This window comes from Zootoca vivipara, chromosome 12 (assembly GCF_963506605.1).
Source record: "Zootoca vivipara chromosome 12, rZooViv1.1, whole genome shotgun sequence".
In the NCBI taxonomy this organism is placed as follows: Eukaryota; Metazoa; Chordata; class Lepidosauria; order Squamata; family Lacertidae; genus Zootoca; species Zootoca vivipara.
This window is the reverse complement of record NC_083287.1, coordinates 13,276,429-13,293,841: the sequence shown is the minus strand read 5'-3', so window position 1 is coordinate 13,293,841 and position 17,413 is coordinate 13,276,429. Positions and strand designations below refer to the sequence as shown.

General features: G+C 43.2%; 1 protein-coding gene across 5 annotated transcripts in view; it reads left to right on the top strand.

Moving 5' to 3' along the window:
* Positions 1-101: 101 nt before the first annotated feature.
* Positions 102-17,413, top strand: part of NEK11 (NIMA related kinase 11) — an 83,006-nt gene continuing 65,694 nt past the window's right edge. For 3 of the 5 annotated variants that reach the window (XM_035130286.2, XM_060280642.1, XM_060280643.1), the window contains exons 1-2: positions 187-293; positions 5,317-5,577. In XM_035130286.2, coding sequence (XP_034986177.1) covers positions 5,405-5,577 — 173 coding nt within the window. In that variant the 5' untranslated portion in view covers positions 187-293; positions 5,317-5,404. The other 2 variants (XM_060280641.1, XM_035130288.2) reach the window with 2 other exon arrangements.

The following is a 17,413-nucleotide window of genomic DNA, read 5'->3' as shown; positions in this document are numbered from 1 at the left end:
TGGAAGCGTCCGCGCCAGGGGGAAAGAGGGCGGGGCAAAGCAGCCCCTTTTCCCCACCTCTAGCCCCGCCCAGGGAAAGCAAGCGCGCGTTCGTCACGCGCTGCGCCGTCTCCTAGCGACGCAAGCCAAACACTCGCGCGGCGGGAGGTTTGTGAATCTGACCGTACCAAGGAGCCAGGTGTGCGGTGGGGTGGGAGGTACACCCACAGCGACTTTTATAGGGTGGTCTCCCCCTTCCCCCCACCCCCGTAGTTAATATTGGGCTCGCCTCTTCCGCTGAGTGAATGGACAAGGTAAATAAACGAACAGCGCTTCCCCACCCCCTGCCCCTCATTCCACCTCATATTCCGGACGTCGCTGGCTTTAAAGTACCTGTATATATAATTATTATATGGGGGGAGAAAGGGAAAGGTGGTCCTCGCTTCCTCGCCGCCGCCGCTCTCTCAAGGAGCCTCTCTCAAGAGGGAGAGGACCATTTCAGGTAGGCCTGGCCGAGGCCCTCCGCCGCCTCGACGTCCTGCTGGCGGTCAGTGCCGATGGCCCTACAGGATTGTGTGAGGGAGAAGTCGAGGCTTGTCCCTCGTTTGAATTCCCGCCGAGGCCCCGCTCGCCGCCTCAGGCGATTCCGGCGTTTTTTTGTGTTTTTGTGGGTTTTTTGTGGTTTTTTTTAATTAGGGCGTAACTCCTCCGGCCGCTCGAAAAGTTGCCTCAGGTGTTTTGCGTTTCAGTTCCGATAGGCCCGGCGCCATCCCTCCCCCCCCCTTATTATTTTATTTTATTTATGAATTTATCGAATTTATATACCGCCCTATTGGGTTTTTTTTTCACAGAATAAAACCAAGATATAAAACCACAAAATACATGATGAAAAGCAAAACAGCAACACAATAAGCCCCCCCCCAAAAAACCCCCACAAATTTAAAAGGGTATATAGGTCATAGGTTGTAAATGAGATCAATCTTCTCCCTCATGAGTCTTGCCTTTAATTTCAAGTTGTATATCCTGAGGCAGGGCCTTTTCTTTTTTTTATAGACACATATATACTGTATTTTTCCATGTATAAGACTGGTTTTTTTCCTTAAAAATAATGTCAAAAAAGAAGGGGTGTCTTATACACAGATAGTGCCGAGGGTGGACTGGCGATTGGTTGCTGCCCCCCAAATACATGGGGGCGTCTTATAGTCGGAACAGTCACCTAAAGATTGTAAGGGTCGCAGGTGGCGCTGTGGGTTAAACCACAGAGTCTAGGGCTTGCCGATCAGAAGGTCGGTGGTTTGAATGCCTGCGATGGGGTGAACTCCCGTTGTTCGGACCCAGCTCCTGCCAACCTAGCAGTTCGAAAGCACGTCAAAGTGCAAGTAGATACATCTACTTCCTGCTCTGGCAGGAAGGTAAACGGCATTTCCGTGCGCTGCTCTGGTTCGCCAGAAGCGGCTTAGTCATGCTGGCCACATGACCCGGAAGCTGTACGCCAGCTCCCTCGGCCAGTAAAGCGAGATGAGCACCGCAACCCCAGAGTCATCCGCAACTGGACCTAATGGTCAGGGGTCCCATTACCTTTACCTTTTAAAGATTGTAAGCACTATATTGCTGATAATCAGTGCTATTTCCCCCCAGAAAAAGAGGTGTGGGAACTAGGGTTGCCATATTTCAAAAAGTAAAGAACCAGGACACCCCAAAAGTTGCTGAACCCTGAAATTGGTTGAGCTTTTTTATTATTATTATTATTATTTCAGATAAACCCCAAAGATTTTTTTAGTAAAAACTACAAGAATTTTTAAGGGTTTGGTTTTCTGTTTTTGTTTTTTTTTGCATTATTTAACCCCCGTTGCCAGTTTTCCAGGACATTTGCCCAATTTCTGGAAAAATACAGTAATCCAGACTGCCATTTTCAGAGGTGAATTCCAGGACATGTCCTGGAATATCAGGGCGTATGGCAGTTTTACATGAACGCCTCCCCCTGTTCTTTTATAATAGCAATGGCACCCAATTGAGAAGGGCCGAAACTGAGTTCCAGCAGAAAAAAGCCCTGCTGATAACAACTGTGGGTCTGGTTATTATGGCTTCTTACTGTATGTTACAATCTGTATCTAGGTGGCTTTTGAATGATTGGAATCATAGATTTGGAAGGGATTTCGAGGGTCATCTAGTCCAACCCCCTACAATGCAGAACTGTTGCTCAATGTGGGGAGCAAACCCCCAACCCTGAGATTAAGTGTCTCATGCTCTCCCGACAGAGCTATCCCAGGTGCCTATGCATGCCAATGGCTAGAGCAAGTTGGAATCTTCCGGCATGAAATTTACATGGCGGCAGTATCAATCAATGTTTATTAGAGCAAACAGCCACCATGTTTAAACCAGAATTTCTGCAGTGTGGTGTAGTGGTTAAGAGCGGTAGACTTGTAATCTGGGGAACCGGGTTCGCGTCTCTGCTCCTCCACATGCAGCTGCTGCGTGACCTTGGGCTAGTCACACTTCTCCGAAGTCTCTCAGCTCCACCCACCTCACAGGGTGTCTGTTGTGGGGGAGGTGGGGAAAGGAGATTGTTAGCCGCTTTGAGACTCCTTCGGGTAGTGATAAAGCAGGATATCAAATCCAAACTACTACTCCTCTTCTTCTTCTTCTTCTTCTTCTTCTTCTTCTTCTTCTTCTTCTTCTTCTTCTTCTTCTTCTTCATAAACAATAAAAATGATGGACCTGGAGTTTAACAATCAATATGCTAATTAAGTGTACTTAAAATACGCATCCAGAGGAATAAAACACAATAAAAGTTTAAAGGAGTAAGAGATTTAGCTAAGAACTGTAGCAGTTTATGACAATTTACATGGCTGCAATAAAGTGCACAGACACACATACCTGTACCTGTGTGATTATAAAACTAATGTAGTGTTTGCATAGAATCATCCAAGCACTACATATACCTTATTGCAGGGCAAGTGTAATCCTCTAAAGCAGGTATCTTCAGGCAGCCCTGTTTTGGGAAGCTTTTAATGTTTTACTTTTGTTGTTGGAAGCTACCCAGAGTGGCAGGGGCAACCCAATCTCATGGGTGGGGTATAAGAATTATTATTATTATTATTATTATTATTATTATTATTATTTCAGACCCAGGACCCACTTTTAGCCCAAACATGCATTTGGAGACCAATGAATTACACAAATGCTTTACATGTCTGCTCAGAAGTAACCCCAACCAAATTTAATGAAACTTACACCAAATTGCGGATAAGGTTGCAGCCATAATTAACATAAAACTTTCTGTCTTTACATTGAAAAGTGTGTAAAATGGGGGAGTTAAAAACTTCATCAGTGCTTTGCAGACTTTATTATGGCCTCTTTGACTTATTGAGGCAAATGGAGAATTGCAGAAGCAGGAGATTTCGTAGCTGGCAGTCTCAGCATAATATTTAAGTTTTACCATTGTTGTTATCCTCTTTTCTTGTAGGAGGGCTTGGAATTAGAAAGATGCTCATATTCTGTCTCATTTGAGTGTTTTCTTTTTGAAGCCAAGATCACCATTTACTTGTTCTATTGTGAACATCACTTTCAGTAATTAGAAGTTTGGCTGTATTTCATTGGGAAATCACACTGCCAAGTACAAGTCCTTGGCACAGGATGTGTCAGTATCTCAGTAGCTGGGTGTCAGAACAGTTTCACACACATGATGTTATTGTTACAAATTACAGTTTCATATACCTCATTGAAGCTTGTGAATAGTTTGATGAAGAAAGCTACTGTTTAAGCATAGACATTCTGAAACTATAAAATGAAACTTGCTTGTTTGACAAACAACGCAATTTAACAAAGCATTTCTGCAGTAGTTGAAAAGCAACAACACAGCTCCACCAAAATGGCTAGGATCCTCTATCAGCCCTCAGAGTGATGTTAAATAAAAGTGGGAATGCACTCCTATACACAGGAATGCACTCCTATACACATTATGCTGAGGAGCCTTTATATGTAGAATTTATGTCATGAAAATATTTACAGTACAGTATTTGTTAAATGTACAATCCAACTCAAGATGTAAGAAAATTAAAAACAAATCTGTTAACTCACTGGGATTTATGCAGGCTTAGGTGAGCAGACAATTACAGCCAGAGAGAAAACCAGTCTGTTCTACATAGATGTTCCTGACATAGATCTATATAGATACTGTACAAAGAGCTGGTAGACATAAATATATTTACTAGCACTGTTGGGTTTTTTCACTTGTGTCATCCATATGTGTCTCAATAGACAAGGAACTAAAATAAAAAAAGAGTATGAGATATTGGTGAGTAGGATAGCAACTGGGTCATAGCGACGGGTGATTTAAAAAAAACACAGGAGAGGCTTGGCGAGCAGGAAATGGCAATCTGCACATACTGCAGCACCTTAAAAATTACTGGAATGTGAGTAGTAGAAGAAGGGCAAGGAAATAAAGCGGTGGAAGATGAATGAAATGGAAATAAGATTAAGTGGAAGAGTTTATACGTAAGTGGGCTAGACACAAGACCGCTTGGCGTACTAGATTTCATACTTGCTACAAACGTCAAGGAATAATTTCAGTAGAGTAGATTGGCAATGCTGTAAGAGCTGCAAAATACTATCCAGCCAACTGCAAGAAGAAATTTCAAATGCAAAATGCAGTTATTCCTTTTAAAAAAATATTACCATGCATTGTTTAATAACCACAGGGATCATCACTTTTCCCATCTTCCCTTTGTTGTCCAAGTTTAAAGGATTAGATCACAATTTATGCAGGTGAAAGTGAGCTAGCTGTATCACTGCTGAAATTTTCTTTTGGAACACTCACAACACTTGCCTGCATCTACTATGTGATTAAATTCTCTGCTCTGATTTCAGGAGGGATCTGTGATTCTCTGTACCCACTGAGAGAATTGCTTTTGGGGCAATGTAGAATCCTAGAATCGTACAGTTGGAAGGGACCCCAAGGGTCATCTAGTCCAACCCTTGCAGTGCAGAAATATCAGCCTGTAGGCAGGACATGATGTTTGTGGAACTCATAGGCATCCCAGCTGGTATAAATAATGAATTTCATTATGTCCTAACCCATCATTGATATGTTTTGCTTTTGTGGCGGCAGCGAAGATTGTGAGGCATAGCACCTAGGAGAGAATTGTCCCTCTTAGGTCTACTGCTGAGATAATATAATGGAGAGGAGCTAGTCTAAGTCTCTGAAATATTCTGATGTAGAAATTAATTTCTGGGGTAGCATTGATACAGGACCAGCTTAAAGTAGCTCCTCATACATTGACACAAAAGTACTTAAACGAATTATAATCTACATCTTAGGTTTTCCCCACCTTTCAGGTGACACTTGTGAATATTGCTTCAGTGACAGAGGACCCTTTAATTCTGCAGACTCATAAATACTGGCCAAGCACTGCTGTATGGAGCAATGTTGAGATTCCAAGAAGTTGCTAAGCATGGTGCTCCTCTTATGCCCATTTCTACTTGCTCAAAGACCTTGATTGCAGGAAGATACACTATTCAACAGAAACTTGGGCGTGGAAGCTTTGGAACTGTCTACTTGGTTTCTGACAAAAAAGCAAAAGAAGAAGAAGAACAATTGTAAGTGTTAAATATGGTGAAATAACTTGTGTGTAGTTGGGGTTTTTTTTTAATCCTCTTACATATATCTGATTTGTTTACATCTTTAAGTATTTTCTTCAAAGATAAATGATGAAACACAATGGATTAATGTTTGTCTGCATGGAGTGTTCAGCCTGTTTCCCCTAATGTTAAGTGGATGGAGATCTAAAATTGATTTAAAGCATAGGCCCTTCAGTTTGTTTTAGCTTCTTCCCATACTTTCTCCTACTTTTCTCAGTTCTTTTTCATTACTTCCTTTTTTGTAGTTTTCAGAACGGAACCAAGCTGATTGTTCCAAAGCTAATTCATATGTATTTTGCAAATTCAGGTTTGTGTATCTGCTAGTCAACTCCTAGCTGCTATTGTAAAGCAGTTCTCTAATTGACAGACAACAGCTACTGCAGCCTGTGAGGGAAAGGAGAAAACTCCTGAGACTTAGGTTGGTAGAATCAACGGGTTCTGAGCTGGTGGTGACTGACTTTAAAAGGGGTCATGGTGGATAGTTTGGTGAAAATGACCCTGTGTGCAACAGCTGTAAATAGAGCAAGTTTTAATGTAAGGATCATTAAGAAAGGGGATTGTAAAGAAGGCTGTCAATATTAAAATGGGTTCATATGAAACTGCAGTGTGACCAGACTTGGGAATACTGTGCATATTTCTGGTTGGCACATCTCAAAAAGGTAGCATCAAATGAGGTGCAGGGGAGGGCAACCAAAATTATCAGGGGGCTTCACCTATGAAGAAAGACCAGACAGTTGTGGCTTTTTAAAGGTAAAGGTAAAGGTACCCCTGACCATTAGGTCCAGTCATGACCAACTCTGGGGTTGCGGCGCTCATCTTGCGTTGAGGGAGCCGGTGTACAGCTTCCAGGTCATGTAGCCAGCATGACAAAGCCGCTTCTGGCGAACCAGAGCAGCACACGGGAATGCCGTTTACCTATGTATCTACTTGCACTTTGACGTGCTTTCGAACTGCTAGGTTGGCAGGAGCTGGGACCGAGCAATGGGAGCTCACACCGTCATGGGGATTTGAACCGCCAACCTTCTGATTGGCAAGCCCTAGGCTCAGTGGTTTAACCCACAGCACCACCCGCATCTCATACTGTGGCTTTTTAGTTTAGACAAAATGTGAGAAAGGAGGCAGGGCATGATAGTGTTGTATAAAATCATGCATGGCATGGAAAAGGGAGATAGAAGTTTTTTTCCTCTTCTCATAATACTAAATACTGTACTTAAAACTCAGGGTTAACCAATGAAACAGAATGGCAAGAGATGCAAGAATTTGACAAAATGAAGTTCTTCATACAGCACAGAGTTAAGCTATGGAATTTCACTACTGCAACTTTTAGTGATGGTCACCATTTTAGATGGTTTTAAAATGGGATCAGGCATATTCATGGAAGAGAAGTTATCAGTGGTTATCAATGTTGGTCCTACAGTCAGTATCGGGGTAGCATGTAGAAAGAATGGCCAGTTTTGTCCTCATGTGCTCCTTGTGGGACCCAAGGTACATCTGATTGGCCATTTGAGAAACAAGATGCTGGACCTACAACTCCCATGATCCCTAGCTAAGAGGACCAGTGGTCAGGGATGATGGGAATTGTAGTCCAAAACATCTGGAGGGCCGAAGTTTGGGGATGCCTGGACTAGATACTCCTAGTGCAGCACATCATCTACCTAGCAAAGCTTTTTCTTTTCTTTTGCCGCGTTTTACTGGCAGTAGCAGCCGTATGCTGCACAATTAGAGTCAGATGAATTCATTAATTTCAGAGATAATATATTCTTCAGAAAAGGTGAAGCTGAGTATGCCCCCATTACTCTTCATGTAGATTTAAATCCCTTGATCTATGACAGTAATTCTTCATGGCCTTTAGCAAAGTACTTTTGGTTACCTTTTCACATACAGAACTTTGCAATTTAGTGATGTACCAGTTGGGGGAGCCAGTGTATAACTTATGCCACTATAAAGTGCTCACTTCTCCCTGAGGATTTACAGTTGCTTTCACCAAAACTGAAAGTTAACCTCAGCTGCACATTTTGGAAAAGAGAAGTTTATTTATTAATACAGCAGAAGGTATCACAATAATTTTCTGCATGGATATGACATGTGTTTGAATATTTCTGCACTGATTTTTAATTATTTTAAAAGGAGAGAACTTTTGCCTACCAAAATTAGTTTCGAGGGATGAGCTAAGAATTGTGGATCTTTAAGCATTCTGCTGCTGAAATGTCAAATTCTTACCACTGAGCGAAAGTATTCTGGCTCAGAATTTTTTTTGCACAGTTCTGTTTCCAGCAGTATTTCTGCTGCAAAAGCCTTCCTCTGTTGTGATGCAAGTGCAGAGGTCAATAACGAGCTTCCAGGGTGTTATACTTCCTTTCCTACTGGTCTTATTAAACCTCAGAGCAAGCCGAGAACTGCCTTTTCGTCTAATGTCTTGAACATATGCTTTGTTACTCAGTTTAGAAAAGAACACAATTTACTGTTACTGTACTACAATAGCTGTGACATTTCGGTACCTATTTTGTCATGTCCAGGTTGCTTCTAGGGTAGGTGCCTCATTGCCCCAACTTTATTTATTTGAATTCATATTGTTTAGTCATTACAACATGTGCACCCCACCAGCAACTAGTTAAAATTGATGAAGTACCTTAGGCTGTAGTCCTACATCCACTTATCCAAGAGTAAGCACTGTTGAAACCAATGGGGCTTACTTCTGAGTAGACAGCAAAGTTGAATCTGTTGAGAACTCGCATTTTACCAGCAGAACGTATACAAAAGGCATACATGGGATAATATGTCTGTCTGTACGTCTTGGCGAATGCCACAAACATTTCCTCCTTGTCATAATGAAGTTTATTCAGCTTCCCTGAATGGTTACATTTAGCGTCATGGAACAGATCTCAAAATAAAGCTGGAATTTGCAAAATCCCAAATGAACTTGAGGTCTGTTTTCCAATGGTTTTTCAGTGGTTTTCCAATGCTTTAGAGATAATTTATTAGAGCTGCACAGATTTAATGCTCTTTCCAAGATAACTATAGATATCTGGCACAGACCAGTTTGAGAATTGCTGGTAATTGGAGGATAAGAAGTTGGATAGCTGTTTGACTATGGTCTCTATTCTTTTTTGTTGACAGCTCTGCTGGCGATTGTGGTTTTTTGTTTCCTTTTTGTGTTTGCCCTGCTCAGGGCTGTCTTAAGCGCCCCTGGTGCCGTGGTGTGCCAGATCCCTCCGGTGCTCCCCCGCCCCATTTCCCAGCGTGGTGGGTGGGTGGACGCAGCGCGCAGCGCGGCTGCCACAGGCGCTGCTGCGTGGTGGGCGGGCAGGCACAGCGCGGTTGCCGTGGGCACAGCTGCACGGCGGACCGGCCGGCCAGTGGGCGGGCGCAGCTCGCGGCGCCCTCCTGGCGGGCCGGCGCCGTGGTGCCCTGCACCAGCCAGCCTGGCTGTAGGGCCGGCCCTGGCCCTGCTACATTGCCTCCTCCTCCTGAGCTAGCATCCACTTTTGCTACTGGTGATCAGGGCAGCCTCGAGCAGGTTGGGTGCCTGGGCGCTGAGGCGCGGAGATCGCTCCATCGCCCCCGCCCTCGCAGCGTACAGCATGGCTTCCGCGCGGCTTTGCCGCGCAGCGCCCCACCTGCCAGCCCGGCACCCCGCGCCCCCGGGACTATACCTAGAGCCGGCCCTGCTGGCGATTGTGGTTTTTTGTTTCCTTTTTGTGTTTGCCCTGCTACATTGCCTCCTCCTCCTGAGCTAGCATCCACTTTTGCTACTGGGCAGCACACTGGCTGATGGTCAAATCAGACAGAACCACTAAAAGACTTATTTGTTGCCTTTCTATCCCACCTTTTCCTCCAGAGAGCTCAAGGTGGTGTACATGGCTCCCTCCATCTTTAATCCCCACAATTGGCTCAGAGGCAGTGACTGGCCCAGTGAGCTTCATGGCCGAGTGGGGATTTAAACCCTGGACTCTCAGGTCCTAGTCTGACACTCTAACCGCTGCACCGGCCTGTGCTCTGACCCTGTATGGACTTCCACAGAAACAGCCAATGAATATGGAGGGGGGCACCGAGCAGCTCAGTGGGATGCAGTACATGCAGTACATTCATATGATTGTTTCTTCTTCCCATTTAATAATTCTGGGCCATTGGCCAGGGGGCCCAGCCTGAAGTTCATTAGGAAGACCTGAAGTTTGCTGTCCAACCATTATAGACTGTTCATGCAGTACCTAACACTCAAAACCTGTTTTAAAAATGTTGGTTCAATATTGATTTCTAGCCTCTCTGGAGCATTATTTTTGAGATTTGTGGAGCAAATCACATTGGCACTTTGCAAACACTGTGTATGGCTCCAGGCCCATGCTTTTCTTACATTTCATTTTAATTTTGGCTCATGTTGTTGTCCCTGTGCTAACATGTCACACAGTTCCTAGATCAACAGAAACTTCTATTCTCTATGAATGCTGAATTTGTACAACTGCACTCCATATGCATCTGTAAACCATTAGACTCTCCAATACATTATCTCCCTATAAGAACTATATAGGGTATAAAACAATGTTTTGAGGCAGAATTGTGAATTTGGTGGGTTTTGCTTCTGTGGTAAGGAATCTGATAAAATTAACAAGATGTCTAGAACTGTTTTTGGGTGGTAACATGTAGTGTTACAGAAAATTATGCAAATAGGTATGCCTTTTGCTGTTTTGCATAATTTATTTGGCTTTTCCTAGCCAGGCAGGATAAATTAAGAACTACTGGCAGAGCAATGATGCTTTACAAACCTGCCTACTTGAAGCCCTGCTCTCAAACCTTTTGTTTCCCCAGACTGCTATGTTTTCAAACTAGAAGATCTAGCAACTTACATTTTTGTTGTTTAAAACATTTAAAGCAGAGATGCTGAGGACCTGAATTCTGTGTCAGATGCAGAATGCTTGGTGGGTGCAGCCATAAACATTAAACCACACACAGGGAGAGCCATGAATACAGGAACCTAGGGGAGCAGCTCTTTCCAGGTAGTGCTTTCCATGTCACTGCCAAAAGCGAGCAGAAGGATTGGGAAGACCCAGTTCATATTCCTGCTCAACAAGGATGTTTGCTGAGTGGCCTTAGGCCAGTCACTTTCTCTGAGCCTAAAGTACCTCACCCTGTTGGTGTGAGGATAAAATGTGGAAGAGATCAATACATGCCACCCCAAGCTTCTTGGAGGAGATGGGTGTAAGTAAGAAGTCAGGACATAACCACACCTAGAACAAAACACAATCTCATTATCAATCTGTGATTCTCTGAGGGGCATTGGGATACCAAACAGCTCCCTCCGCAAACTACAATTCCCACATTTTTTGTGGTGGAAACATAACCGTTAAACTGTTGCAAAATTGTATGTTTGCAGTGTAACTATGTCTTTTGTCTTTGCTACATTCATAGTTTGTTTGTTTTTTGCTACCCCCCCCCTTATTTGTAGGGTTTCATTGCAACTGAAAAACATCTTTTGAAGTCACTCAGTCACCATCACCACACAAATTAGATAATGCAGGAAGTCTGTGTACTGTTTACAAGAGAAAACCTTGTAACGTATTCTTAAAGTCTGGGTAGGAATGAAAACAACTTATTCATTAGAGAGGATCAAGGCATATAGCACCATTACAAAACAAAAAATAGTGCTGCTTGTAATATGTTATGGTCCAGTAGTTTGCATCCTCCCTTTCTAATTATTTTTCAGTGCCCCCCATATTCTAATTGCATGTCAGAAACATACTCAACTAAGTCAACATAACAGTATTGGGAAAGGAAAAAAATCAAGAGGACTGCGAGGAGAGGGAAAGGAAGTTTGCAGTCAGAAACAGCCAATTCTGTTCCTCCAGTGTAGACTACTTCTTTGGAAAAATGAATGATTAATTACCCTTTAACTCAAATTAAATGCCAGTATAGGCTTTCCAAATGTCTTGCTGGGACTCCCTCCTCTCCCTATGGTATGTTACCACTTTGTGGAGAGCAAGCAAAGAAAAACCCTCTCTCCGTTAAATATGCTGACGGGCCATTGTTATCCTATTAAACCAAATACTGGCTTTCCATACAAATGTCTCTCATCACAATTGCCTGTAACTCCTGGGAGTTTCCTTTCCTTCAACTCCCTTTTAAAGGCCACTTCCCCAATTAATATATATCTCCTTTTCTTTTTAAAAAACTTCTAATGTTTAAGTACCCAAGTCCTATTGAAGTGTGGCCACTGGAAGACGTTGTAGCCTTCTCGGGGTAACGAAAGTCCCCATCCGTTTCATAAAAAGGAGGCTGTTCTAAAGGCATGCACGACCAAGCAGCAGAAGTACACAGCGGGCAGTTGGGACTTGGACGCCATAAATATGCAAGAGGTGTTAATATGTCCCCTCGGTGGAAGTTGCATGCTGAGAAGCGCCAAGCACCCAGCACCGTTCCTGCATGTGGTAATGGTGGGGTGTCACCACCACTTCTGCCCCTGACTTGCATTATCCCATTAATCCCGACTCATGCTAGGATTCCTTGGAAACGGCGCACTTAGCTGAATAATTTATGGCATGTCTCTCAATTATTTATGCCTTCTTATTACAACTGAAATGAAATCTAAAGGTGGAAGGAACTCTGTAACTTATGAATATCTAAGAGACAATCAGCGGATTGCTGTGTAGTTAAATCCCTGCATTTGCAGGCCTGTTTGTTTCTCTGAAGGTATTCCAAAGAGAACATTCCGCTGAAGCTGAATCGATTAATACAATAACAAATGGCTCCCCACTGGTTGCGCTGCATTTGTTCATCTAATCATGCTGCTTGCCTTTTCTTCGACGGCATTGAGTTCTGAAAATAAAATTATATATAATGTAGAAAGAGATGGAGAGAGAGAGAGACAGAGAGAGAGAGAGGAGGTGGAAGAATAGAGGGAGAGAAAGCTCTGTTCAAGTCATAGGGTGTTTATTTGTTTGAACAAATATGCTCTTGCTATAACCTTTTAGATAGGAATTTCTTTAGTTTCAGCACGTTTGAATTTCTTTATACAGTGTCATTGTCTTTCTGGAATAAGCTCTTGGGGGGGGGGAGTTTAATTTACCATAGCTGACATCCATCATGCCCAAGGATAATAAACATGACCCCTGCAGGATTCATAGGTTTTGTTTCTGAGGTGACAAAGTGAATTAGCCACCTCCCTGTTACCTGATAAAGGCAGAGCGAACGTGTCTCTGTGAATTCCAGTTACATTATCAGAGAAAATGTGGAGTGCACCTTCACATCAAGGCCTCTCCGAGTGAGGTGAGAAAACCACTCTGTACAGACCTTACCACCTTGCATGTGTGTGAATTACGGTAGACGTTCATTCTTATGTCAAGTGAAAGAGATGGGAAGGGGTTGAAGAATGCTCATCAGTTATCAAGGGAGCAAAGTCTGACCATGTGGACTCTGGATTAAGCTCATGAGAAATTTCAGGGGACCCAAATGATAGGGTTGCTTCATTGATCTAACACTGTAAATCAGCTGGACGAGAAAGGAATCACACACTGTCCGTTAAAAAAAACAAAACTCTCAAGTGAAGGCATAAAGTTATCAGATAATTTTAAAAATGGATGGTGAGCAAAGGTGGCATTCCCTTTTGGGCAACTCTCTAGAGGTCACATGCCAGTTGTGGGTGGGGACAGAGGCAAAAGTAGGCAGAGCAATGGATGTACATATTTTTGTGCAGTAGGCTATTTTCTATACTGACCCCCCCCCCTCTATCATTCATCTAGGTAAGCAAGAAGTACTATATATTAGAGTTCATGAACACATTCAAGCTAGGCAAAAAGACTTGAAGAAGTTGCAAAGGCCTAGAGCAGTGTTTCTCAACCAGTGTGCCTCCAGATGTTTTGGGACTACAACTCCCATCATCCCTAGCTAGCAAGACCAGTGGTCAGGAATGATGGGAGTTGTAGTCCCAAAACATCTGGAGGCACACTGGTTGAGAAACACTGGCCTAGAGGATTGAATCTGGCCTCTGGACTGGAGGTTCCCTGCCCCAGATTTAGAACCTCATCCTTGTGCTATGATTAGCACCCAAAAGTTTTTGCTCTGTCTGTGGTCCTTTGGAGAAGCAAAGCTACATAAGGAAAATGCGTTTCATAGTGTACAATGTGGATTTACCCAAAACAACAACACTTGAGTGCTCTGAAAAACTGCCCTTAGAAGAAATGTTGACACATCCACACCCGCCCCACATCCTGACTACTTGCTTACTTCTGATTAATTTGTTGGATTTTGTTTTCCTAGAAATTTGGATAGGCATCCAAATGAGCCAAGTCTAAGTCTCTTTGCACAGATAGGCTGACAATCAAAATAGTATGCTCTTCTTAGTCTCTGATTTCCTTTTGCTGATATGTCACAAACTCATTCATTTCCCAGAGCAAGGAGAATTTGTCAGTTAACCTGTTGCTGTGACAAATAATGTCATTGCTCCTCATCTGATAGAAGTTTCAAAGCTCCATTTCACTGTTTTTATTCCTCTACACCACTGGTCACATCCACTAAACCTATTGGATGTTTGTGCCAATAACCTGTTAGGTGACTGTACAGTCAGAAGTCCAGCAAAGTGATTAAACTTCCCACAGTAGACAAAGTATAGCAGAGGTTGTTTTACTTAGTAAACACAAAATACACTATACACAGTTGCTTCGAGAAGGCTTCTCTCTCTGAGCCCAGAGAGGGATTTCAAAGTCCTTGCTTGAAGTTCTCAGCAAGTCCAAAGTTTCCAAAGTTCTGCGACTTTAGCCTTCTGTTTGTTCTTCACAAGTCTTTCCAGTTCTGTCTCCAACAATCCTTCTCCGCAATTATCCACACTTCTCTACCACAGAAAGCTGTAATTGGAGCGTCTGATATAGGCCAGCACTTCTTGCCAGTCTGCACAGCAACATAAATAATCAATCAATGAGACAGTCACAAGTACTCTGCAGCTGCAGCCTGGGGAAAAACACCCTTTTGGAGAATTATCACTTATTGAGAATTGTTGTTTAGTCGTTTAGTCGTGCCCGACTCTTCATGACCCCATGGACCAGAGCACGCCAGGCACTCCTGTCTTCCACTGCCTCCCACAATTTGGTCAGAGAATTAACTCATTCCTTAACAAGCCCCTCCCTTCATTCATAATACTATACCCATAATAACTTCTGATCAGAACTTGTCCTCATAGAAACTGTATTACTTACACTCTAGATGATTCTGGATCCTTATAGTTACAGGCTTCCCAATATCAAATACATAGTCTTTGCACATGCAATTTGTACATACATAGGCTTTGTTAAGAAGCTGAAATGAATGCATGCTGGGGTCAGGGTGAACCCACCTCCGATGCATGCACATTCAGTCAGCACAGATTGTCTGAACAAGGTTGCAGTATTAAGCGTTCCAAGCTGTTTCTTGACTTTAGTAAACAGGCGATTTGGAGTTAAGTGTGCATTGTCCCATTCTCTCTTCCCTTCCATGGGCCCAGTAGCCACAATGTAACATTATTATTATTATTATTATTATTATTATTATTATTATTATTATTATTTTAAATTTTATTTGTACCCTGCCCTCCCTGGTCAGAGCTGGGCTCAAAGCAGCTAACATCATATAAATAATACAATATGCTTAAAACAAGCAATCGATTAAAATGCACCCCAAATTTAATTCAAATAAATTAAAAGTAAAACTGGACAAATGAGTTAAAATTGAAAGCGCTTAATACTCACCAGGACCAACTGTTTCCACTGATATTATAAGGACCTGTGAGCGGGCTGGGAAACCTCCTTCGTGCTTGTTCTTATACAAAGAGAAAATGAGTCAGACTGAACCCTGACCAAAGGCCTGGAGGAACAGCTCTGTCTTGCGGGCTCTGCGGAAGGATGTAAAATCTTGCAGGGCCCTGGTCTCTTGTGAGAGAGCATTCCATCAGGCCGGGGACACGACCAAAAAGGCCCTGCCTCTGGTCGAGGCCAGTCTAATCTCCCTGGGGCCCGGAATCTTCAGGGTGTTGTTATTTGCAGACCATAAGTTCCTCCATGGGACATACCAGGAGAGGCAGTCCCGTAGGTACGGGGGTCCTAGACCGTATAGGGCTTTAAAGGTTAAAACCAGCATCTTAAACATGATCCTGTACTCCACTGGGAGCCAGTGCAGCTGGTATAGCACTGGGTGAATGTGATCCTGCAGCAAAGACCCCGTAAGGAGTCTCGCTGCAGCATTCTGCACTCGCTGGAGTTTCTGGGTCAGCCTCACATAGAGTGAGTTACAATAATCAAGCCTGGAGGTGACTGTTGTATGGATCACAGGGGTGAGGTCAGGGCGAGAGAGGTAAGGGACCAACTGCTTAGCTTGGCGGAGATGAAAAAATGCTGCCTTTGTTATTGCTGTAACCTGTGCCTCCATAGAAAGGGAGGCATTGAAGATTACACCCAGAAAGTGCTGGCACTAGTTGCGCCCCCACAAGGGATGGGAGTTGGCCCCCCAACCTCATATTATCTTGACCCAGCCAAAGGACCTCTGTCTTTGAAGGATTTAACTTCAACCGGCTCCCACGTAGCCATCCAGCCACAGTTTCCAAACATCTGAACAGTGTGTCTGAGGCTGAGTCAGGGTGGCCATCCATCAACAGATAAAGCTGGGTGTCATCAGCATACTGATGACAGCCCAAACCAAAATTCCAGACGAGCTGGGTCAGGGGGCACATATAGATGTTAAAAAGCATCAGGGAGAGAATTGCGCCCTGCGGTACTCTACACACCAAGGAGTAGTGCAATGACAACCCCCCCCCAGCGCCACCCTCTGTCCCCTACCAGAGAGGAACGAGTGCAGCCATTGAAGGACTGTGCCCTGAGTCCCCACATTGGGGACATAGTAGATCTATATTGGAGGCCAGCTATGGTTACAACTTATCAGGTTTGCCCAAAACTATGGCTTGCAAACCCTTTTCAAATAATGTTTTTGACTTAATCATAGTTGACTCAAACCATTGTTATCTCCAGTGCAGACATTTAATTAACTACAGAGGTTATCATTTGCACGGAGAAGGGTTCCTGCGTCTATGCAGCACCTTCCCAGTCTACCAGCCATTCCTGATATCTACAAAGCTCTATTTCATGAAACACTGTCTTGCAAAATACCTTGTAAACACATTGTTTAGCCCTTGACCCTGAAACCCCCAGAGAAAAACTTTGTTTTCTATTGAAATTAGGAGTGACTGGCATGTGTGACATTTAAGCTTGAAAAGCGAGGCAAGCTCACAGTGGCGGTAATGATTCTGGGTCCACAGACAAGCTAGAGGAATAAGGAATGGCTTGAAAACAACTTTATCAGAGTTTCTAACACAAATCTACGACAAATTTGCAGCAACGGCCTTTGGAACAGCCTGGATCATGTGACCTTAGGACAAGTCACCAAATTACCAACTTCTTAATACTAAAAGACCTCTCTCATTTATAGGCTCTGTTATCACATCTTCCCCTTAATTATTAGACAATAACAATAAGTAAATAAATGACAATTTTGAAACATAGATTGAAATAACTGATTAAAATGCATTATACACAGAAAATGAGTTATCTTTGCCCGTTAATTACACTTTGTTAATTCATACGGTACTTATTTACAAGTTCTAGAATTTTTATCTTCCTAGTTAGTAGAATGCTTCAGTGTTCATCATGGGTCGCTATGGGCCCTGCTGTTAAATTCTTCTTGATAGCATCAGCTGATAGAAGCTGGAATCAGTACTTTCGGATACATCTGAGGAATATCCTGGAATGGCATGTATGTTACAATGGTTATGGGACAATAAATTGAC